The 24,472-nt window shown below is 36.9% G+C and overlaps 1 protein-coding gene across 1 annotated transcript; it reads left to right on the top strand.

The window, feature by feature from the left end:
- Positions 1-4,498: 4,498 nt before the first annotated feature.
- On the top strand, positions 4,499-24,230 carry LOC149187372 (adenylate kinase 4). The gene is made up of 6 exons (XM_089411341.1): positions 4,499-4,687; positions 8,423-8,568; positions 8,746-8,865; positions 9,046-9,213; positions 20,049-20,138; positions 23,828-24,230. The coding sequence occupies exons 1-6, from the start codon at positions 4,573-4,575 to the stop codon at positions 23,924-23,926; spliced, it is 738 nt and encodes a 245-aa protein (XP_089267467.1). The 5' UTR covers positions 4,499-4,572; the 3' UTR covers positions 23,927-24,230.
- Positions 24,231-24,472: the final 242 nt, after the last annotated feature.

The following is a 24,472-nucleotide window of genomic DNA, read 5'->3' on the forward strand; positions in this document are numbered from 1 at the left end:
CCTCAGCTCCCAAAATTTCCCTCTTTTGTACCAGAATACTGGACTGTTGGTTTTTTAATATATGAGTAGACGACTTTGTTAAAAAAAAAATAAATCATATTTATAGATTAATAATTTTAAAGGTAAAATGGAGCTTAATCACCATCATCTTGTTTCATGTTTTTCCAAATGTACATATGTTTAACTTATTTATTATTATTATTATGATGTTGATTTGATCCACATGGATTATTTATTTGTTTAAAAATAATAATAATTTAAAACAAGGCCGCATAGCTAGTGTTCCCTGCGGCTTAGTTTAATTACTGAACTTTGAAATGTATGAACCTACTCCACATTTGAATAAGGGCTACAAAGTAGCTACTCTCGCTTACTTTAAATATAGTTAAATTAGGATAAAAAATAATAAAGATATTCAACTTTATATTAATTAAAATTACATATAAAGTAGCAAAATAATTCATACTGCATCAAAGATAATAAGAATTCTATTTGTGGATGTTTTTTTTCATATAAACTTTAATATCATATTTGTTCATTCTAATCTATTATTTGTATAGGCGAGGAACCACACTAGAAGCATGAATGTGATATGGATAATTTATAAAATATTTTGTATGAAGAAGATACCTCTAAAACAAGTTTTGATTAACTAATAGAAGAAACCATGGGAATGGTCATGTATATATTTTATTTTTCTTCGTTTGTTTTTTGGGTAAAAAGAAAAAAATGTAAATGCTAAGAAAAATAACATAATAAATAGAAGAGATAATAAAAGGGTACATTATATAACATACAATATATAGTATAATCCAAAACATGTAAAACATAGAATGTATGGCCTTATAATCTCAATGTTTAAAATGAACAAATTTTAAATAATAAACTATATTACGGTACATGGGAGTAAGATCTTAAAACAAAGAACATAAGTGATGAATTTGAAGGTCCTTCACCAAATCAACTCCCATGCATTCAAATGCATTGCAAAACTTATGAAGTGGGAATTAAATAATTCAATTACTGCTTTGCTTCCACTTATAAGAATAAAACAAGGATCATAAATGTATATTGTTCCAAAATCCAAAACACGAATGTTATTCACTGTAAAAATGCCAAAACTTTATATTGACAAGGACTGATTGTCAAGTTTATTTCACCACCTTGATCCTCGAATATCACGTTAGAGATTATATTCAATGGTGAACTGAATAATACATTCCACAATTGGCATATTGACACGTCTGACTGGTGCTCTCTCCACACAGTTAAACCTTGAGATTTCAGAACCTCATCTCATTTATGGCTTGTATACTTAGTTGTTGGCTCTAACCACCATTGGGCATAATTCAAACCGTGTTAAATCAGGGATCTATTATTACAACAAACTTATTTCTCGAGGATTGTCATGGATCTGAGATTAGCTGCCATCGATCTCACTAGAAAAGTTTGATTGTCAACGAATATGTTGGTGGAGATATGTGTGCTCTGCAACAATAGCTGAGTGTACTTAGACGTAGTTTGGAACAATATGGTGTCGAGCAAATGTAGGGTGGCAACGGGGACAATGATGCCATTGGCACGGATAGCGGAGTGTACTTCGAAGCTAGTTTGGAAAATCGCAAATGCAAGATGGCGGCAGAAACAATGATGACAGAATAAGAGCCAAACCTCATGAACCAATCAACATGTAAAAAAAAAATTATTAGAAAAAATAAATTAATTTTATTTATAAAGTTAACTTTATAACTTAGTCTTTAATTTTTAAGTCAAATGTCGATTAATAAGCGTCAACGCATTTTCGAATGCGTTATACCCTGCGACTGCAAGGATAATAAAGGTATAATTTTATTAGTTTTTATGATTTTTTTTTTTTAAACATAGTAAGTGTTTTGATGCTTATTACCAGCCTAGGTACATCTTAAATCTAGATCTACCATGCTCCCACAATCTAAAGTTAAGATGAATCCAAGTTGGTACTTTGCATTCCATAATGGAATTCCTAGGCCTTTAAATAGGCTTCTTCATGATGATGAAAGCTTTTGGAATACTATGTAAGATTATTGAGGTGCCATCTTACACAATATTCTAGAAGCTCTCATCATCATATTGCTAATTGTAAAAAGCTAAAATAGACTTCATCATAACAAATACATAGGAAAAACCATAGATTGTCAAAATATGGAAAAAAAAAAAACTAGTAATAAATTATTAATTTTATTTGATCGAGTTAAAATGTTTATATTTACCTTACAAATCTTACCATCTTCACACAATAAATTAATACTTATAAATTATTTATTTTTAATAACTACAATAATAAATAAAAATGTAACCATTAAACTTGAACATCATACGAGATATTAATTAAAACCACTATTAATATTTAATTAAAAAATAATAACTTTTCAACCTAACAGTAAAATTCAGAGGCTCCACAAAAGCTATTATAAACAAAAGTTTATTAAAATGGGATTGGTAAACCATTTATAGTCAACGTGTTAAGCACGAGTACTTGCTTTTCTCGTTGAGTGAATATCGGTTACCAACTACAAATCCATGCCTTCTAAGTCAAGAACCGTTACCAACCACGATTAAAAAGAGTTGAACGTTTTACCAATCAAACAAATTTTAGTTGGTCGCAGTCGGGCAAAGCCACCAAACTTGAAAACTGTTATTTTACCATGTTTATACTTTCAGGAAAAAAGAGTAATAATAATGTTGAAATTTTTTTGTTTCATCTACCTTTTGGAATTTTATGTATTTTTAGGTTTTCTATATATGGCAATGATCCACTTCATGAGTCGTGGAGTTGACTTATAACACTTCAGGACAATTTTGAAAACAATATTATTAATTTAATATTGAAATTGTTGTGATATAAATTTGTCATATTTTTTAATGGATATATATTTTTTAAAAATTTAATATTGAAATTTGTAATAGTAAATATTTTTAGTTATTGTTATTCAATATTTTTTTATTAATGATTTTTTTTGTAAAATATATGAATGGAGAATAATGTTATACCAATTTGTAATCTTGATAGATTTATTGAATTTTAACTTTTTATCAATTGAGTTTTATTGACATTTTTATTTTATTAAACAATTAATCAACTTGACTAGCTCTTGGAATGGAACTAATTTGATAATTTACCAAAAATGGTTAGCTAAATCACTTGGTGAGACCACTACATAATATCTAAGTAACATGAGTCATACGACTTTTTTTCCTAAAAAAAAAGGTGAACATTGAAAGAAGCCTCCCACCATGGGCACCCACAACACTTTAGACATAATGACAAAACCTCCCTTTACCATTGATGAACCTCAAAACTCCATAAAATAACATCCTTAGCTAGACTAGGCATGACACTACATGAACAGGCATGACACTGCATGAACCCGTGGTGAGAAGTTAGAACTCACTACTAGCCAAAAAGTAAGGGATAATTATTAGATCCCATAGCAAAAAAATACGGAATTCCTACACTAAAACCCTAACCAACCCCAAACCCTAATATCATTTCCTAACCACACTTTTCACATAAAACACATTTAAATGCTATTCCTCTCAAACACAATATACTAAAGCCTATCCATGATTTAATGACAATATTCCAATAAAAGATATCCCACCTACCACCTCACATCATACTCATAAACTATTTATAATGTAAATATTAAAAAACATAATAAATTAAACTGTAGTCAACTGTCCATCAATAAATAATAATAAGTTGGTATTATTATATATGTATATTTTTCCATTTTAATTACTAACTATATTTTACTAATTCAAAGAACTAAACTAATTCTTTAAATAATGGTGATGGTGAGTCAACCTACAGTTGTGAATAGTAGCTAAAGATGACCATCACTATTGGTTTGACTACTAAATTTTAATAGATTTTCAAACTCAAAAAACTACCTTTTTCAAATATCCATTTTAATTAACAACTATATTTTACTAATTTAAAAAACTAAACTATTTCTTTAAATAATGATGATGATAAGTAAACTTACAATTGTGAATAGTAACTAAAGATGACCATCACTATTGATTTTACCACTCAATTTTAACAAATTTTCAAAATCAAAAACTAACTTTTTCAAATATCCATATAAAACATTAAAAAATTCTTCTCAACCACAGAGATAACCTAACCTAAAAGAATCTCCTAAACCACAAAGATAACCTAACCTATCCTTCCAAATTATGAAAACCACAAAGGCTTCATAATTGCCATAGCATTATTTATTTCATCAAAATTGAACATCAAAGTGGATACATCGCTACCTCCTCTCAACCGACAGTGGTATATGTTTTCAAATCTTATTTTTTGATTAATTGTTTATAAAAATGGCTTCAATTGAAAAAATATTAATTAAGTATTATTTCATTGATAATCAATATTATAATCGAAATATTTTTAAGACAACATAATCGAAGATTCTATCAGACTTTTAGAATTGCATTTGGCTATATATATTCGTGATCCATAGGTTTGTATGCTCAGTTGTTGTTATTTGCTGTGTGTGGCTTGGTGCAGAGAGGGGTTTTGGAGGAATGGCGACAGCAAGTAATATGGATCTGGCGGATGTGCCCTCGCTCGATCTCATGAGCGAGTTGCTGCGCCGAATGAAGTGCTCCAACAAGCCTGAGAAACGACTCATTCTAGTGGGTATGTATGTACCTCTGCTTCTTATTTATTCTTATGTCTCTTACTATTCCACTTAGATAATCAAGGCTGATTCGTATGATTTATTCTGTAAACGAATTCCCGGTCTGGATTGAAGTTTATTTTCCTGTTTTTCCTTTTTGTGTTTTTGTTGTTTTAGACGAGCCCTGGGTATGATGCATTTGGCTATTTTAAAGATTAATTGGGGCTTCTTCGGTCACAGGCCCCTTTATGATAATATTTATGGAGAATGGTATTTCCAAAATTGCTCATGGATCATTGCTAGAATTATGGTTTAGAATAACGGCTGGTGAATCAGTTCCACTGCAATGTGCAATAGTTTTGTCATTAAGGCTTTGCCTACCTTTTGCTCTTAGCTGTTGTGGTGAGATCTATGTTCCGTTTATCTATTTTTATTAAGCCTTGTTGTGATGCTCCATTTTGGTGTGTTTTCAGCTTTCAATTTGATGGAGGAAGGCTGTATTTGTTTCCTGTCCGTCTTAGCTGCCATTCTAGGATCAATGCCTTAGCTGAAGGCACAATTTTTTCTTAATGAGCCAATGCTTATGGGTATCGTCTTTTTTCCCTTTGTTGAGGCCATACATAGTTGGACGGATAGGCCTTTACTGTTCACTCCTTACTTCTTATTGGATCCTGTTGAGGAGAGGTGAGTTGGAGAGTGTCCCGGGTCATGGTGGTTGCTATGAGTGAAATTATAAGCAGATAGACCATGGTGGTCAGAAGTATGTGAGCCGCTGGTGCGCACATTCCAAGCCAGATTAAGAACATAGGTGCCAAATAAACAGTGTCACATCTGAGACCTGAGTTTTGTTGATGCCAAATCGAGAGGTAAAAGACAATTCCCTTTGCTAGACCTGTTGATGCTAAGATCAATGCCTTGTTGGCAATGTGGACCACTTTTCTCCATTGTTAAGGTCTAAACCCATCTATTTCATCATGCTTGCCTATAATGTCATCGTGGCGATCCTACTGACCTGATGGGTCCTTGGCAAAGTTACAATACTCAATTTTTGAAAAAAACTTGGTGAGTTTAGAGAGTGATCGTTCTGATTGAATTCTCAAAGATTTGGGCAAAAATGCCATTGCACTTGTGGGTCAAACTTGCTGACCCGTGTAAAACTTTGCGACTACTCACATGTCACAGTTTGACATAGCAGTACTTGCGAGTTAACTTGTTACTCCCAAGTTCAACTTACTGGAAGCTAGGTTTAATTGCCAATGAGTAGTGGCAAGTCAAACTTGTTGGGTATTCAAACTCACTGCCAACTGGTAGGAGTTTCACGTGTGAATCAGTTCAGGTTGCTTTCTGTGTTGAGTTGAATTTGACACAGTGGCTTGACAAACTTTTGTAAGAAGGGTCATTAGATCGATGCCTCTTCTCATGACACACTTCTTTTCCCAATTGTAAGGCCCATCTCCATCTTCAGGTGCTCTTGCAATGTGTAGTTGCAGCTTTCCCAATCCTGTTAAGGGCATGCCATACTCATACTTTCAACTTGCATGATCAAAACCTGATCTGAAGGTGCTCTCTGTATTGCTACAAGATCTGCTCTATTTGTTTGGCTTTAATGTTTAATCTCAGCATTTCCAGTCACATCCAGGGTCCGGTTTCCTTCCCTTCAACTTGTCATTGGAGTTCAATGCCCTCTCCTTCAGAAATCTTCTTTTAACACTTTATCATAGAATTTTTGTAAGCTCTGTTGTACAGGGATTGTTGTAATCCTTTGAAATTGAAATCAAAACTTTATTAATCTCCTCACATGAACAAAAACAGTCAATTGGACCAAGAGACAAATTAGGATGCAAGTACAACAATATGGGAGTTCTTGATTCATTGTTCATGATAAGGAGAAATGGCTGCACCATTCTATCTGTACTGAATGAGGATTTTCTCCATGTTGCTGTTGTGATGATGAATTTCAGAGGCAACAACATACTTGCATTTTTCGCTTGAGAATGATCCTTCAACAAGTTAGATTGTGGAAGAGTTTCCATGGCCTTACATGCATGGGGGTTGACACAAAGCACATGCCTGTAGGCAGATTGGATCCATGGTGGGAAGCTTGAGAAGGCACACCTCCCACCATATTGAACCACTACCCCACTGGTTATATAATTAAATTTTCTTTTAAATCTCAATATAAACTGATTTTAAGTCACCCTATAAAATCGTTTAGGCTGTTGAACTGTAAACATTAACATTATCCTTTATCCATATTGTGAATCCCTATTACATGTGTTGTACTTTTAGTGGCAGATCGTGATAAAAGACAGCTAATTGCCATTACATCTGAGTAATTTGCTGATTTTTTCAAGGTAAATGGCTGCAGTTTTTTCTCTGACTATTAACGATTTTTTTCCTTTAACTCCTTACATTGTTGACATCATGCCATCCAATAAATTTAGGGATAGGGACACAACTTAATTATGATTTATATCATTTGACGATTGTGATTTCTTTTGTTATGTTTGGATCACGATTGGATTTGAAAGCATGGCCATAATTGTACCAATTTCCATTTTTTAATAATTTTCTGATGGTCTGGTTGTGCTTTCAGATGGTTGGGTGTTGCAGACACATTTATTTGCTGCAGTTGGCAAGGGAAGATCCTCACTTTTTTGTCCTTAGAAGTAATTTAAGTCTCATAATTAAAAAGAAAAAGAATAATGTTCTCACTTAAAAAGGTTTAGGTATGTTTCCAGTCAACCGAAAACAGCAGGTGTTGTGATCTAGTTTTAGTTGAATGTACCTGCAGTTTCTGTGTTTTGATTTGGCAAATTCAGTCACATCTTCAATACTTATGTAGCAATCATATCTGATATGCACTTTCCAGGGCATGGCCTTTATTCTATAACGTTTTTGAATTTAGATGATCAGAATGAACCCATGCACATTGCATACTACAGAAATCTGTGGTAACAAAGTTGATCACTATACTGGCAGACAAAGGATAAAGGTAGCTGAATGGAACCTTTGTGGGTTGAAAATTTATGATCCATTTTAGCGAGGGAGATGTAGGATTTTTACAACAATGAAACTAAGCTTCTTAGAAGCAAAGTGATGACAATAACTTGATTAAGAGTTGTCATGACAGTCTAAAACTTGAGTTTAGTAGGCGCTTTTCTGATATGGCATTGCAGGGCCTATTCATCCTGTTATTCAATCTTCTAGCTCAAAGGGTTTACTTTTTTTTTTAAATTTTTTTTTTAATATTACTGGCCTTTTACACAGCAAAGGGCCATGTAAAAGTGACTGATATAACAACACTGTATATGGGTTGGGCACTTTACCTGTTCCTCTCATCTAAACAAGGTTTCTTTTAGCTTGTACATCCAGAATTTGGCTATATTCTGGATTATAATTGTATATTAAAAATGGAATATTTTTGGGGTGTATGATCTAGAGTATCTTACACAGCTGGTTTTGATCTTAGAATCACTCTTCAACTCATGGTTGATGTTTAAGGCAATGTTATTAATCATTTTCAGTCACTCAAGTTGATGCTTAAGGCAATGTTCTTAATCATTTTCAGTCACTCAAATTGATGTTTAAGGCAATGTTCTTAACTATTTTCCTCCAGCACTTTCACAGTATATTCTCTGTTATTTCTAAAATGTGTCTGATGTTTATGCATACAGGTTTCTCTGGGGCTAACCTGCACGTGATTTATTTGTACTTTTGTCTGGAGTCAATAATTTAGTTATGGTGGTTTGCAGGTCCACCTGGATCAGGGAAAGGTACTCAATCTCCATTTATTAAGGATGAATACTGCTTATGCCACTTGGCCACAGGAGATATGCTAAGAGCTGCAGTGGCTGCCAAGACTCCTTTAGGCATCAAAGCTAAGGAGGCTATGGAGAAGGTAAAGTTTAATACTGGATTGGGTGTGTTAAAGCACTAATAATCAACTCTTTGAGTTATTTCGATCATGTTTTATTAGTTTAGTTTTCAGATATTTGAATACTTGTTTTAAATTTGTCCATTTTGAAGACATTCTGATCTTTGCATCTATACCTTAATGTACATTTGTGCTATACAGGGGGAGCTCGTCTCTGATGATTTGGTGGTTGGAATTATTGACGAAGCCATAAAAAAACCTTCATGCCAGAAAGGCTTTATTCTTGATGGTTTTCCTCGCACTGTAGTCCAAGCTCAGAAGGTTTGACATCTATGGGTGAACACTATATGCTGCTAATAGAAATTTGGAAAGAAATTGCTTTATTTTCTTGTTTTATGTGATCTATCAATAATTGAAGTACTTTCTTCTAGAATTTGTCATTTGTTACTTCAGTTTTCTATATATTTTGTACTGTTCTAAGGCATTCTTTTATTTGTATAGCTTGATGAAATGCTGGAAAAAAAAGGGACAAAAATTGATAAAGTATTGAACTTTGATGTCGATGACTCAATTTTGGAGGAGAGAATTACTGGTCGTTGGATGCATCCATCCAGTGGACGCTCATATCACACGAAATTTGCCCCTCCAAAGGTTCCAGGTGTTGATGATGTAAGAACAAGCTATTCTTAGAAACTGATTGGTACTTACTATTTTGTCTATTGCATCTAGAATGTGCCTGGAGTTTTCTTTGGATTTTTATTCATCAAGTATATTGTTATATATTGTTATTGACAATATAATGCTTGTGAAACAGAATAATCTGTGCTTTCTTTTAGGATCCAAATTATATGGATGCTTCCCTTAGCATGCTCCTTATTTAAGAAACAATACTTGTGAGGAAAACGGAACTAATGCATCTAGAGAAACCATATAGAGAACTTTATTTACGTTCTGACATAGATTTATTTTTGCTATTTTAAGACTCGTGAAGATTGAATCTTATATTAACTCTTTTGTAGACAGAAAGATATCATCTTACACCAAAGTAAGAAATGCATTTTTTAGGACATCAACTATATATGAAGACTAGACCTATGTTCATTTTCTGCCAAATCAGCAGTGATGTATAAAAGATATTTTATATTACACAGTTTTCATATTAGTAATCGTCAAGGAATATATTTTCAGAAATATTAGGAATGCCAAATGATAGAATCATTGATGTTGCACACGTAGTGGATTTGTTAAATGGGCTTTCAAAGTTTAATTGAGGTTTCTCCCTTGATGAACCAGCACATCTTACCGACTTGGCACAAACTTAATCAGGCCATCAAAGAGGATATCTATAGATTATACGTTCAGATCACTTGGACTTCCCCCTTGGTGAGCCTTGGCCCAAAGATGTCCTTCTACCTAGAGCATCTTTTGGAGCGCACGATGGCCTCATCACCCACTGCCTTATACTCTTATGCACTGGATGCACTCGCTTAGGATCCCACTGGGGCAACCTTGAGTTGGGTGCCATCGACTTAGGGTGGAGATGGATCACCATATACCATGATTAGACGGGGTTTGATAATTGTGCCACCTACAGGAGCCAAAGATTGAGATGCATCTCATTTTTCTGTGACCCTTATATTATGAGATCAAAGGATGGTATTATTGCCTATATATAGAGTCTAGAGGATCCCTCTCTACTTTCATTAGGTATCTTTACTAGAGATTCCTAGCCGTCTTCATCAGGGAGATTTTTAGACACATAACTCAGATCTTTCATACCTCGCCTCATTTGGGGACAATTTGGACGATCACATCATACTTTCAGGTCGATTCAGCTTGTTGGAGCAACAAGCGACTAACTGAGTTCCAGGGTATCTCAGTTAGTAGAGTAGTGAGATCTTGGGTCTCACCTTAGCCACCCCCCTTGGGAGGCCAACCGATACCCTCGAGACCTTTAAGGTGTCATACAACATATCAATTCACTCACACCTAGAGCATTAGAGGGTTTACTTAGTACTACTAGACGGTTCCTAAAGAACCCCCCTTGACAAGTTCCTCCCTAGCCTTAGCGGAGTAGCCAAAGACTCATCCAAAGCTTCTTTCTTTTGGCCTTGGATGTTAAGAGCATCTCTTGCTCCTACACTCCCTGGTATCATGCAGCCAGACTCCTCGTTGGATTCAGGGGAGTATAATAGCTAGCCAATGCCACTGCTGCCCCCCTTAGACATTCTTCACATCATTGACCTTGAGCCCTAGACTTTTTCACTTAGCCTTCTACATGATCTGGTTATAAACATGTTTATGAGGTTGTGCTATTATTGTACCCTTTTTTTGTTACTTCATTTTACCCTAGGTTTAGCTTTGGCATTTTTGAGTTGTTTTTGCACTCCCACATTGTGCTCATGCTAGTCATCCCTCAGTCCCATTAATCCATTTATGGTCTTTCGTTGGACATTAATAAAATTATCTTATTTTAATGGTGGTAACTTGAGTGGATTGTGTTCTAACTTCTAACTTCAAAAGACATTATAATTGACTAGGTACAATTGTCTAGATGAATTTCTCATCCTCTAAGCATTAGAGTATTGGTAATGCTCTAGCATTGCAGTGGTAGGGTTCCTTTTCAAAATTTGTCTTCTCTATGCTGGAAACCTAATTTGTAAGGGTTACGGTATTTTGTATTATTCACTTGGAAAGAATGTGAAAAGTCACAAGTGAATATGAACAATCATCAACAGTCTAAGAGACCTATTGGAAGATGAATTTGAAGGTCATATATCACATATTTATATGTGCATCATATCAATGAAGAGACCTATTGGAAGATGAATTTGAAGGTCATATATCACATATTTATATGTGCATCATATCAATGAAACACAATTGATGTTTATATTCATTTTTGTGTGTTACAATAGTGGTATTAGAGCCATGAGTATGGTGATTTTCCTTGTCTTGGGCACCTATTATGCAGCGTGGGTGTGCAATAGATGGGAATCGAGTGTCGACCATGCAGAACCTGTGGTCCAATCCATTAAGTCATGTCCTTTTTTATCATACCCTTGTCACTAGATTGCTCCATCCTCACATCTACATGGGTGGGCATCTCATATCTCTCTCTCATGCTCGTTACTAAACTTTGGTCTAGATGGTTCAGACTCTCCTCCATCTGTCTGTTTGGGTAGTGTATGGGTACATGCTCCCCTTCAAGCATTTTTGAGTACCTGTCTCGATATATACAATATTCCATTGTGACACGTCTTTGTTGATTAATGGGGTTTTTTGTGTAATGGTTGTGTGCCATGCTTACCCATGAGCACACAAGGATTTCAAGGGATTGTGCACAAATTGCAGCAAGATACTACCAAAGCTAATTATCCTCAAGAAAAACTTTATCCAAAGATCATTGATCAAAGGTGCTACAGTTACCCATGGGATTTGCCATAAAACTTGAATATTATGGAGAAGTTTGTTTTAAGACTGGACATGGGAACTGGTATATGACATTACAAATCTCGTAGTGCAATCAGTAATGCAAGCTTAAACTTGATGACTTGAGTCAAGAAAAGTTATGCTCACTAACCTGCCCATACATTTTTCTTAATGGGATAAGTATCTATATCAGCCTAACTGTTTATAGAATCCCACTGTTTGCTTGGATTAATCTTTAAAGGTGTTCCTGCCAAGATGCCAGTAAAAATTGCTACAGAAACTGAAACGAGGTAACTTGCCAAATTGTATTGCTGAAACAAGCGCCCTTTCTTCTTCAGTTTGAGTGGCAATTGAATTTCTTTATAAGCCATTCCAGTTCCTTTCACATATCCATTTCCTACAGCCGTGAATACACAATTTTTTATCACCTTGTGTTTGGCCATTCGAGCATTCGAAATTCACTCTGTGCCAAAGGCGTGAATTTCATGGCGGAGTACCATTAAGGCACAGAGCCGGACCATCTCGATCTCGATTTCTGAACTCATCTGAGGAATCTGAAGACTCTGAATCCTCCTTGCAAACCTTGAAAAATTTCCTGAATGCATGCCTTGATCAACCTGCCTTTTCTGCAGGGTGATAGGGGAGGAGGCTTACAGTGATGAAATAGCTGCTGTAGTAGTGCCTGTGATTGTTTCCAGTTATGTTTTTTAGCTGGATCAGGGCTTACCGTACTAGCCTTGGTTGGACTATGGGTAGTGAGATAGGTGAGGTTCCTTACCATCCCTGCTGAGCCCATCGTATCTGCCATGCCTGGAACCATGCTATTGATCACTATAATGTCTCTAATATGAGTGGAGTTAGTGTCTTGAGTGAAGGTTTGCTTCCCATGTAGTCACTAGTGTAGACAGCTGTACCAGTCATATCAGATTTAGGGTCTTTAAGAGTACTTGTGATATAGGCTATTTGGTGCTTCCAAGGGTTATATCTGTTTGGACTTTCTGAAGACAAATAATAGCACAAATACAAAATTAGGATTCCCGAACATATATTCCCTTAAAAGTTTAGAACTGGAAGCTCAATGACAAAAGGTGTATCTAACTTTTTGCTTTGGCTGTCTGCTCTCTGTTTAAATGATAATTGAATTTCTTTAAGCCGTTACACTTCCCTCAACATATCTATTTCTGACAGTCTTGCATATATTCTTATCCATCATCTTCCTTCCTGTTTGCTGAAAATCCATACTAGAAATATTCAATCTTTATTGTGAAAATTCTATTACTGCAACAACAGATTTATTTTACCTACTTATTTCCCGATAAGTTATTTATGAAAATCCTTCAGTAAACATTGAATAAATTCTGCTGCAGATATCACATCATAATACAAAAACAAACACATGCACAAGAGTCGACACAAATATTTTGGACAATCAGTCCCTGGAAAAACCCAAGGTGGGAAAACCGGTGCAGCAAGGGAGGATTTTATTATTCAACAATTCTTCAGTACAACTAGGTGCCAAATTGGCTTACCCAACAGAGAGAAAATTCTTCAGCACTTCCCTCAGTCTCAGCGTCAGCTTGGATGACCTCTGCGTTGCTTCCAGACCTTCTTCGTCAGCCCCTGCCTCTCTGTGCCAACACTGGGCCTCTCTGCGTCACCCACGCTGGCCCTCCAGTGACTGCGCAGTTTGCAACCTTTGTGTCTGCCGCTCCAACTTCTGCGCTGTTCCCCTGGTGCTGTTTCCGACTCTCTGTTCTGTACTTGCTACCTCCTGTTGCTCTCCAGACCACTAGTTCGAATTTCTCAGCTAACCTCGCTCCAAAAATCGAACTGACTGGTCTCCCTCAGTGTGTTCTCCAACTGGCCCTCAAGCCTCTTCTTATACTTTTTTTGTTGGTTTTCCAACGGCTGAGATTAAATCTCTAATCAACAGCTAACATTACATTTGGCTTGATCCATGACTTTTGGAACGTTTTAACCTAGTTTTATATTAATACCCATTAATATTTTTTTCTTAAGTTTGGACTTAGGAACTCCATTAAAAATATTAATTATTTTAATATCTCCTAACCCATTTCTAGGTCTTGGAGATCTCATGTGCTTTAGCCTCTCCACCAATTTTCATGGCTAGAGGACATCTGATGCTACCCCAAATCAACACTCCCTCTTAGCGAACACTGTGCTCTAGTAATACTCCACACCGAGCATTACTCTAATCATACGACATCGGTACTGGTGCTGATGCTAAGCCTCCCTGCTCAACATCCTCTGCACTGCTGCCTCTTTTACTGTTGCCCATGGCTCTATCACTGCCACTGTTACATCTGTACTGCAGTTCCCTCTGCATCCGTGTTGGTGCTGGTCCATCTTTGCAACACTGCATCTGCATTGCAAACTCCTTCTCATCATGTTACATTGTGCTATTGTTGACTGCTACTGCACTGCAACATCATACCCATTTCTGCTATTGAAATGGATTCTTTATCATCCCTATCTTCTCCTTGAAATAATCAAACTTGGTTCTTCCAACGGCCTTGGTTATGATGTTTGCCACCTGTTCTCATGTAGGAGTGTAGCTCAACTGTACAACTTCTCGTTGGACACAGTCTTTGACAAAGTGACACTGGATATCAATATGCTTTGACCGATTGTGAAACACTAGATTCTCAAAGAGCTTGATGCAACTCTAATTATGACACATGATCCTGGTCGCCTCCATCTTTCTTTTGAATAGGTTCACAAGTAGTTTTTTGAGCCATATGGGCTTGCACGAAGTTGTGCTTGCGGCCATGTATTTTGCCTCAACTGAGCTCAGAGCCACGAATTTCTGTTTCCTACTGCACTAGGAGGTCATTCCTGATCTAATGTTGAAACAATGCCCAAAGGTACTTTTCTGATCCACTGAACTTTTTGCCAATCTGCATCAGTAAACCCATTCAATCTGATATCCTTACCCTTGGTGTACAAGAGTCCATAATCGAATGTTCCCTGTAAATACCTGAGAACAAGTTTGGCTGTTGCCCAGTGTGCCCTCTTCGGCTCTACCATGAACTGACTGAGGGTCTTGACAGAGTAGTAGATATCTGGCATGGTATTGACCAGATACATCAGGGACCCTATGAGCTTCTGTATGAGGTGGGATCAACATCTTTGTTTTTTCTAGTTGGTTATCATTGGAGTAGCCATGGGTCTACAATCCTCCATCCTGAATCTCTGCAGAATTTCTGTAGCATATCTCCCTTGCCAAACTTCCAACCCCAGGAAATAATGCATTCGTCCCAAATCCTTCATGTTGAACTCCGTGGTTAGATTCTTCTTGCAGTCCCCTATGAGCCTCGATGATCCTATCAGGAAGAGATCATCCACATATAATACTAAGATTAGAGGCTCATTCTCTACAACCAGATAGTAGAGATTTGGATCTGCGTCACTCCTGACAAATACCATTTCCTGCAAGTAGCCATCGATTCGCCCATACCATGCTTTAGGTCCCTATTTCAGTTCGTATAAGGCTTTCTTCAATTTGCATACTGAGACTTCTTCTCATGTGTCTCAAAGCCCTTTAGTTGTTCAATGTATACCTCTTCTTCTATCACACCGTTCAGAAATGCCGTTTTGAGATCCATCTGATGAATCTCCCACCCCATCTGTGCTGCAAGAGATATCACGGTTCTAATAGATGTATGCCTGGCTGCTGGGGTGATGGTCTCTTCGTAGTCAATTCCTTCTCTCTGAGCATACCCTTTAGCCACAAACTTGGCTTTCTATTTCTCAACGCTGCCGTCTGCAGCGTATTTGATCTTGTAGATCCATCTCGAACCTACCACTGATCTGTCTTGAGGCCTTGGTACTACCTCCCAAACATCGTTCACCATTATTGAGTTGTACTCCTCTACCATCGCATCTAGCCAAACCTGATGTTGAGCTGCCTCCTAAAAATTGGCAGGCTTGCCATCATGAGCTACTAATACGTGATATCTATATGGATGTTTTTGCTCCCTCTTATTGTTCCTTGGCGCACCAATGAACTCCTCTACATCTCGTAGAATCTGACAAAGTTCTTTGCTCGTTCTTCCTAATGCCAGCAGGTGCTTCTGTTAGCTCCTCCTCATCTCGTGATTCTTCTTGACTCGAGGAAGAATTATTTTCTTCCGTTGTTTGAAGAGGTTTGACCAACGATTCCTCTTTTGACTACTCCTTTGAAGGCATTTCTCGAGATTTTCCGAAAGCTCTGTCTTCCATGAACTTCACATCTTGTCGAACTACTACCTTCTTGCTCCCTGGAAGATAGATTCTGTATGCCTTAGAGTTTTCGCTATATCCCACTAGATATCCTTTCTCTGTAGTTTGATCCAACTTCTTGCTCTTTTCCTTGGATATGCGGCAATATGCTAAGCTCCCAAATATCCTGAAATGACTGACCTTAGGAGTGATCTTGCCCAATGCCCGATGATGAGTTCTATTCTAAACATAGACTGCTGTGTTGCATGCTTCTACCCGCAGGAATTTCGGCATATCCTGATCATACATCATGGCCCTAGCTACTTCTACAATAGTCCTGTTCTTTTTTTCTACTACTCCATTATGCTCCGGATTGTACGGAGCTGTCCACTCTCTTCTGATGCCCTCCTTAGCACAAAAATCATGAAGTCCTTATTGACATACTCTCCACCATTATGTGAGCGCAAAACTTTTCTTTTCTTCCCAGTGAGATTCTCCACCAGAGCCTTGAACTTTTTGAATTGACAGAAAACCTCGTCCTTGGTTTTCAAGAAATAAATCCAAGTTTTCTTTGAGTGGTCATCAATGAAGATAAGGAAGTACTTGACACCACTAAGAGCTTTAGTGGACATGGGTCGGCAGATATCTGAGTGTATCAATCCTAGTACACTCTTGGCCCTGTGTTTACTCTTAGGAAATGCTGCCTTGGCATACTTTCCTAGAGCACATCCTCTGCATACATCATTTCGTTCCGTACTAAGATCCGGAACTCCTGTTATAGTGCTCCGGACGATTCTCAGAGCCCCATGGTGCAAATGTCCCATTCTTCTGTGTCATAGTTCGTTCAAATCCTTGTCTCCATGACTGCCTATTAGTGCCTTTGGTGATTCTAGTTGTAGTCTGTACAACCTGTTACTTTTGATCTCGATCAACACTTTCTTTTTCCAACCCAGGTGTTTGACATATACTTTCCCCTCCCTACTAGAGTACATTTTGCCTTGTTCCCCATGGTGATCTGAAAATTCCTCTTCTCCTCTCGATTATCTGAGAAACATTCCCGGATTCCCGTCATATGCCAAGAGGCCCCACTGTCTATATACCATACCTCTGATGATGCAGAGCTAGTCACACAAGCCACTTCTTCTTCCAGCCTGGAAGCCAACATAGAGAAATCAAATCACTTTCTCTTGTGCCATTTTCTGAAAATCTGTGCGAGTCTCCTGACGTAGATGTCTCTGCATCATGGTCTCGACCCATAATTGATTTTCCCTTCCTGTCTCTGATTACTTGCTTTGATACCATGTGAAAATTATATCACTGCAACAACTGATCTATTTTACCTACTTATTTCCTGATAAGTTATTTATGAAAATCCTTTAGTAAACATTAAAATAAATTCTGCTGCAGATATTACATCATAATATAGAAACAAACACATGCACAAGAGTCGACACAAATATTTTGGAAAATCAGTCCCTAGAAAAACCCAATGTGGGAAAACCAGTGCAGCAAGGGAGGATTTTTTATTCATCAATTCTTCAGTACAATTGGGTGCCAAACAGGGTTACCCAACAGAGAAAAAATTCTTCAGCACTTCCCCCAGTCTCAGCGTCAGCTTGGATGACCTCTGCGTTGCTCCCAGATCCTTTACGTCAACCCCTTCCTCTTTGCGTTAGCATTGGGCCTCTCTGTGTCACCCACGCAGGCCCTCCAGTGACTGCGCAGTCTGTAGGCTCTGCGTTTGCATGAGAGGCTCTGCATCTGCCTCTCCAACCTTTGCGGTGTTCCCCTGGTGCTGTTCTCGACTCTCTGTTCTCTACTCGCTGCCTCTTGTTGCTCTCCAGACCACTAGTTCGAATTTCTCAGCTTACCCTGCTCCAGAAATTGAATCGACTGGTTTCCCTCAGTGTGTTCTCTAACTGACCCTCAAGCCTCTTCTTATACTTTTCCTGTTGGTCCTCCAACGGCAGAGATTAAATCTCTAATCAACGGCTAAGATTAGATTTGGCTTGATCCATGACTTTTGGAACCTTCTAACCCAGTTTTAGATTAATACCCATTAATATTTTATTTTTCCTAAATTTAGACTTAGGAACTCCATTAAAAATATTAATTATTTTAATACCTCCCAAACCATTTCTGGGTCTTGGAGATCTCATGTGCTTTAGCCTCTCCACCAATTTTCATGGCTAGAGCACATCCGATGCTACCCCAGATCAACATTTATGGACATTTTGAAGGAAATACATTGTAAATTACAGAAGACAAATTCTGGCACAAATACAAATTTAAGATTCCAGGACATGTATTCTCTTGTTCATTGTATTCACTTTGCTTTATCTTTAACTTTTCATAGGGAATGCTTGTCAGAGTCTCTTGAACTCCCTAAACATAATCACCAGGGTCTTGAATAAAACCATCCTGGCCAAGTAAAAGGGTGTTCCCAGACATCCCTAATAATTCCTCTTTTTAAGCTGAAAGGGCATTTTTGCTTCTTACTTGTTCTGATAATCTTATTTGAATTTCCTTAAACAGTCATTATTTCTCCTGTACTTTTTTTATAGTTTTAAAATAAGACTATATGAGAGGCTCTTTTCAGTTCCAATTTTTATGCGAATATTAATTCCCTAATATACGATAGCAGTCTACTCAAATTTATAAGGGATGTCTATGGCTCAGAACCTTTGGTTGTTTCTGTACCAGAATGCTTGGGGTGTTATGCTGCTTTTCTTTCTGAAGTATTGTTTCTTAACTAGTCAGAAATAATTTACTAATATCTAGGAACTTGGATGAGACTGATGGCAGTATCAGTGCGATTACAGTTTCTTTAATAGGCAATTGATGCAAGAACTTCAGGATCTTTATTTGAAGTTATGTAATAGTCCTAACCGGCATTATCATTTTTGATGTTTGAACTGTTTTTTGTTTCATTCTTCCAAAAAAATGCTTGAGTGAAGTTTGTAGAAGTGTGTGATTGCTTTTTCTGTTGAAGATATTCCTTGATCATAACTCTAACAAATAATAGAAGTTTATGTAAGGATTTTAATTTCTACAGCATTAGAGCCCTTGATCACAATGCCATTTACAGATTCTAATTTCAAGCCTAAAAGGTTACTAATGAAATCAAAGGATGGCCTGATACGTTCATAATGCAACTTTAAAGTCTGTCACTAAGGTATTCATCAGTATTGACTTGTTTGCAGTTAGTAATGTAGTGATCTATATGTTAGTTGGGTGTAGCTTGAGTGGCTGGCAGGAAAAGTTGTGTTGTCACTCACCGAGGTTCAATCCCAATTTGTGAGCCAATTTTTTGTTGAGATGTTGATCTGGCCTTGACTCTTGAGGCCTGAAGAATCCAGTTTACACAGGGTACCATCCTCAAAATGGAGGCAAGTGCCTGGTGGGGTTCCTGGGAAACGGATTTCAGGGAAAGAAAGTAAAAGAATATATAAGCGATTTAGAAGAACCCACAATTATGTTACTTTCTTGCTTGCTCTGTAAGCCATCTTAGTAGAGCATGGGTTGAATTTATAGTTAGGATATATGTTGTCCAAACCAGATGTTATGTATCATATGTTATTTATTGTTGGAGCATATCATACATTTTAAGTCTCTGCTTTATGGTCAATACTGTTAATTTTAGTTCTAATATGGATGGAAGAGGTGTCTAGTTCCTTGTCTTATTGCATTGGAAAATTGACACCATGCAAAACTGAAGTATAATAGGATTTCACATGGATTTTGTATTTTCAACATTCAGAGCTATGAAAACCCATGGTGTATTTGATGAAGTGATGTTTTACATGTTCTGAGTTGGTGTAGTATCGATGATAGGTGTTTTCTTATGACAGGTCACAGGGGAGCCATTGATTCAACGGAAGGATGATACTGCAGAAGTTTTGAAGTCAAGGCTCGACGCATTTCACAGACAAACAGAGCCTGTATGTTGTAATCTCGGCCTTCTTGTTTCTTTGTCCAGGAAATCAACTGTAGCTGAAACAAATTATCTATGCTTGAAACTGCACGCAGAAAGACAATTAGATGAAATTGCATTTCATTCATTTCTTTGACTTCTAGCTCTGATTTTCTCCGATTTTGTAGCTGATGATCCTTGGGATGATTTCAATTGTATAAATAGGACATTCCATTCATTTGCCACAGCCTTCACAGACACACACACATAATCTGTTTGTGTTTAAACCACACAAGTCTTGTAAATATTTATTATATGAAACATAAGTAATATAATGATTAATCACCTTTGACACATAGAAACGGACAGCAGTGTACTATGTACATGAACAACACACACACACATATATGTTTGTGTTTAAACCATACAAGTCTTGTAAATATTTATGATATAAAATTCAAGTAATCTAATCACCTTTGACGCATAGGAACAGACAGCAGAGCATAATGTTCTATATATATCTGTTTGTGTCTAAATCACACAAGTCTTGTAAATATTTATTGAATAAAATTTAAGTAATATAATCACCATTGACGCAGAAACAGACAGCAGAGTACTATGTATATGAACAACACATTTATGATAGTTTGGCAACACCACATTGGAGTACCGTACACCATGTTCACTGAACATGGACACCAACCATGTATGTTTGTCATGAACACAATGTAACATATGCCTATAATATTAGACATTATCTGCCCACACGTGTAGTATCTAAGTGGCCAATATTAATACTACACACGTGGCTGATTGTAACTTATTGTTAAATATGTTACCCAGACCATGTTACCTTTGTATGTTTTCATGTGGCTTGTTTTATTACGGGAGGATCTTCTTCATCTGGGATGGCCCATGGATGATATTTTCAATAGCGGAAACTCTCCACTGACCTATTTGGTAGCCCAGAGGCCTGAATTTTACATGGAGTCGAGTTTTACTCGAATTAGGAGTTATTTCCTTTTTACTACTACTATATTTAATCCTGTCGATACCACAAATTAATCCTTCTCTAGGGTTTGCACTTGAGGATTGTTTTGAACTAACCCACTTGGGCACTTTGGCACTGTCTTACGAGCACTATGGCATTGTCATTGTAAGACTTGTATTTAATAAGTCAAGAGGTTATATTTGAAGTTTGAACCATGTCTTACCCCCCCCCCCCCCCCCCCATTTTCCCTTAAGGAACTTTGGCTACTTAGTGCTATCATACTTAAGAGGTAAGACCATTATAATCTTCATCATTTCGGGTAGTCGTGAGTACAAATTTTATTCTTTACTCAGTTATACATCACACTTCATACCAGAGTTTGTCATTTGATAGCTCTCGTGCCTATTTACGATATGTCCTGCTTTGGCATGTTATTTACTATGAATGAAGTAGATGAGCAGTATCAGGAGGGAATCATTGAAGTTATGGTACCTTTCTCTATATTCATTTTCAATCCTAAGTTTTGTCATGTTCTTTGCATCTTCAGACACAAGATAGATATATGCATCGATTGTGATATGCAGATCGCCAGATCAGTAATTTCATAAATGCCCAAGTATTATGTGAAAAAAATAATGTTAAAGTTCATATGATTGGTAAAAGCAAATAGCATTAGGAGTTGGATTTGAATATTAGAGTGTCAATTGGATTGTCTGGTGTTGTGGTTGGGGTTGTATTTGTTTCTGGTCCTGAACCCCATGCCCCTCTCATACCTTGTAGCTGTGGAAAGATGATTCTCTGTTTGCACGCGCCAAATCGTTTGCCATAGACATTACTGTTCTTTTTCTTGGCTTCAGAGCTTTTGGGTTTTCCTTTGTTCTTAAACTGCCACATCGGTTAGTTCAATTCACACTTCAATGATGTGCTTTTCTGGCTTTTGGTCTATCCTCTTGTCTATGTTTAAAGGAAATTGTTGGTGTTTCTAGTTGATTTATAGACTACCCATCCCGATGAGCCACACAATCCTTTTGTAAGTTGTGTGCAGGTGATCTTCATGGTTGCCTAGCTCACCATTGACATAAATCATTATTATGCTTACTATAAATACAGTCTCATGTTGGAATGGCTGCATTTCTTTTCATGGGCCTGTTGGATAAAATGCAGCTTTATCTTGGTTTATTACTTTGGGTTGCAGCATCTCTGGCTGCCACTCATTTCTATGCTGCTGGTCGTCTTGGAATTTTTTTAGAGTGCAAAACAAGACTGAAAATAAAGCCTGTATGAGAAAGTAGTGTTTCTGATACGTTGACTATTGCTTTGACCATCATGGAGCCAATTAGAAGCCGTGTTAGCTTCTATTATTCATAAGTAGAGCTAGCAACATATTGTTTTCCATGAATATTTTAGAGGACCCAAAACCCCAACCTTAAATGGAGGGAGGGGATCCAAAACTCTAAGCTGACAACTAAGAGAGGGAGTCAAAACCACAACCACAAGGAGACATAAGGGTTATTTTCCTATTGGAGTAGATTTCTGTTCCAAGCCAATTTACTCCATACTGAGATAGTTTTCTCTGTGTTTGCATTGTAAACTTTGATATTAAAAAGAGCAAGGCACAGTTCTTTATTCCTTGTTGGAGTTTTTCCTCTGATGGGTTTCGCCAAGGTAATCATGCATCCGTGGTATTCTATGGCATGCTTTTAGTACTATAACTATAGTTCTGTTCTTATTTCCTAGCAAAGTTCAAAGAATATGAATGATGTGTTTTAAATAAGCTTAAAAGATTATATAAGTAAATCTTTGTTCAGCATTATAGTCTTGTTGTATTTCCAATAGTAATATTCAAAGGATCTCGTTTGCATCTAGCGAAGATTTTAATCTTTTTTAAATTAAGGTTGTGTTGCAGTGTTAAGCTGAACCACTCTCAATTTCTTGTGTGCTTGGTTAGAAACAAAACAACTAGTGCCAATACAATGCGAATAGAAACAAATTTAACGACTGGCAAAATTATTTCATGTAAATCTATACCTTCCATCTGAGAGTATCCTTTTGCAGCCAGTCTGACCTTATACCCTTGAATATTACATTCAACGCTTCTTTTCAATTTGAAGACCCATTTGCGTCCAATGACCTTCCTATCTTTCAGGTGTTTTACTAGGGTCCCATGTATTGCCAAGGCAACAATTTCCTCTTTCATCCCTGCTTTATTCTCTTTGTTACAATCTGGATCTCTTTTTAGGGATCCTCTCTCTACAGGTGACAGGTTTGATTCCTGATCTTATCCTATGTGGTCACTCTGAATTCCAGGAGTATTTCTCCTTCTATGCCTGTAAGGAATATCATCTACAGAAATTTTGAGCACTCTAATCCATCATTTAAGAAATTCCCAGGCCACTCGCCAACCAGAGCTCTGATACCACTTGAATACAACCAGTTGTTCAATGTGATAAAATCTAGCATGGTTAGCTATGGCTTCCTGGCTTCAGTTATCATTCTCTAAAAGTGGAATTAATCATTTTCCTTACAGATGTATGTTGCAGGGAAGTATATACCAATCTATTCTAGGCACAAAATATTAGATTTATTAAACATTACTCTGCATTGAATTAAAACAACTTTACCGTCATGCATTTGGGATGATACTTTCTAGATTTTTTTGGGGATTAGTTTTGGCTTTTCTGGAAGAAATGATCTAAATTTTGTATCATTTTATTTTTGAACTGCAGGTTATTGACTATTACACGAAAAAAGGCATCGTTGGCAATCTTCATGCTGAGAAGCCTGCCAAGGAAGTTGCTGCTGAGATCCAGAAAGCACTCTCATAAGTAAACAAGCCATTATATTTACCTTTAAAAGTCTCTTTTGAGTTAGCAGTAGCACATTTGAGGATATGATCCCAAAAGTCTGACACATTGTCAGATCGGCCATCAAGTTTTCTTATACACTAACAATGGTTCTTTTCTTCCTCTCCTGGAAAAAATTACACCAGATGTTTGGGATTCCTCCCCAGTTTTTTTAATGTTTTATCCCATATCTGCTGCTATTTATTTCTTGAATGTATGGCAGCAAACTCATGTATTGAGCATTACTGTTCATCAAATAAATTGTTTTCTATTGCCATGTTTCCAAGATGAGTGGGGTTTGTAGGACTTCCATTCCTCTTTTCTGGGCATTTTAACCTTTTGCTGAGCTATGGTTTTGTTGAGATGAATGTTTCATAATTATCAGATTATCTCAATTTTTTTAAGAATGTAACGCTTCTTCTATTTTCAGCCTCTAATTGTATTGTCATGGAAGTGTGTGTATAAAAAGATTATATCCGCTGAGAAACAATGCAGGAAGAAACACCTTACTTTGCAATTTAATTTGTA

Source organism: Pinus tabuliformis, chromosome 3_1 (assembly GCF_031772625.1).
Source record: "Pinus tabuliformis cultivar Carrire ecotype Pingquan chromosome 3_1, CPIR1, whole genome shotgun sequence".
In the NCBI taxonomy this organism is placed as follows: Eukaryota; Viridiplantae; Streptophyta; class Pinopsida; order Pinales; family Pinaceae; genus Pinus; species Pinus tabuliformis.

Coding starts and splice junctions, on each gene's coding strand:
- LOC149187372 (XM_089411341.1), top strand. CDS start 4,573: ATGGCGACAGCAAGTAATATGGATCTGGCGGATGTGCCCTCGCTCGAT. Junction 8,866..9,045: donor CTGTAGTCCAAGCTCAGAAG/GTTTGACATCTA, acceptor TTATTTGTATAG/CTTGATGAAATGCTGGAAAA. Junction 9,214..20,048: donor AGGTTCCAGGTGTTGATGAT/GTAAGAACAAGC, acceptor TTCTTATGACAG/GTCACAGGGGAGCCATTGAT.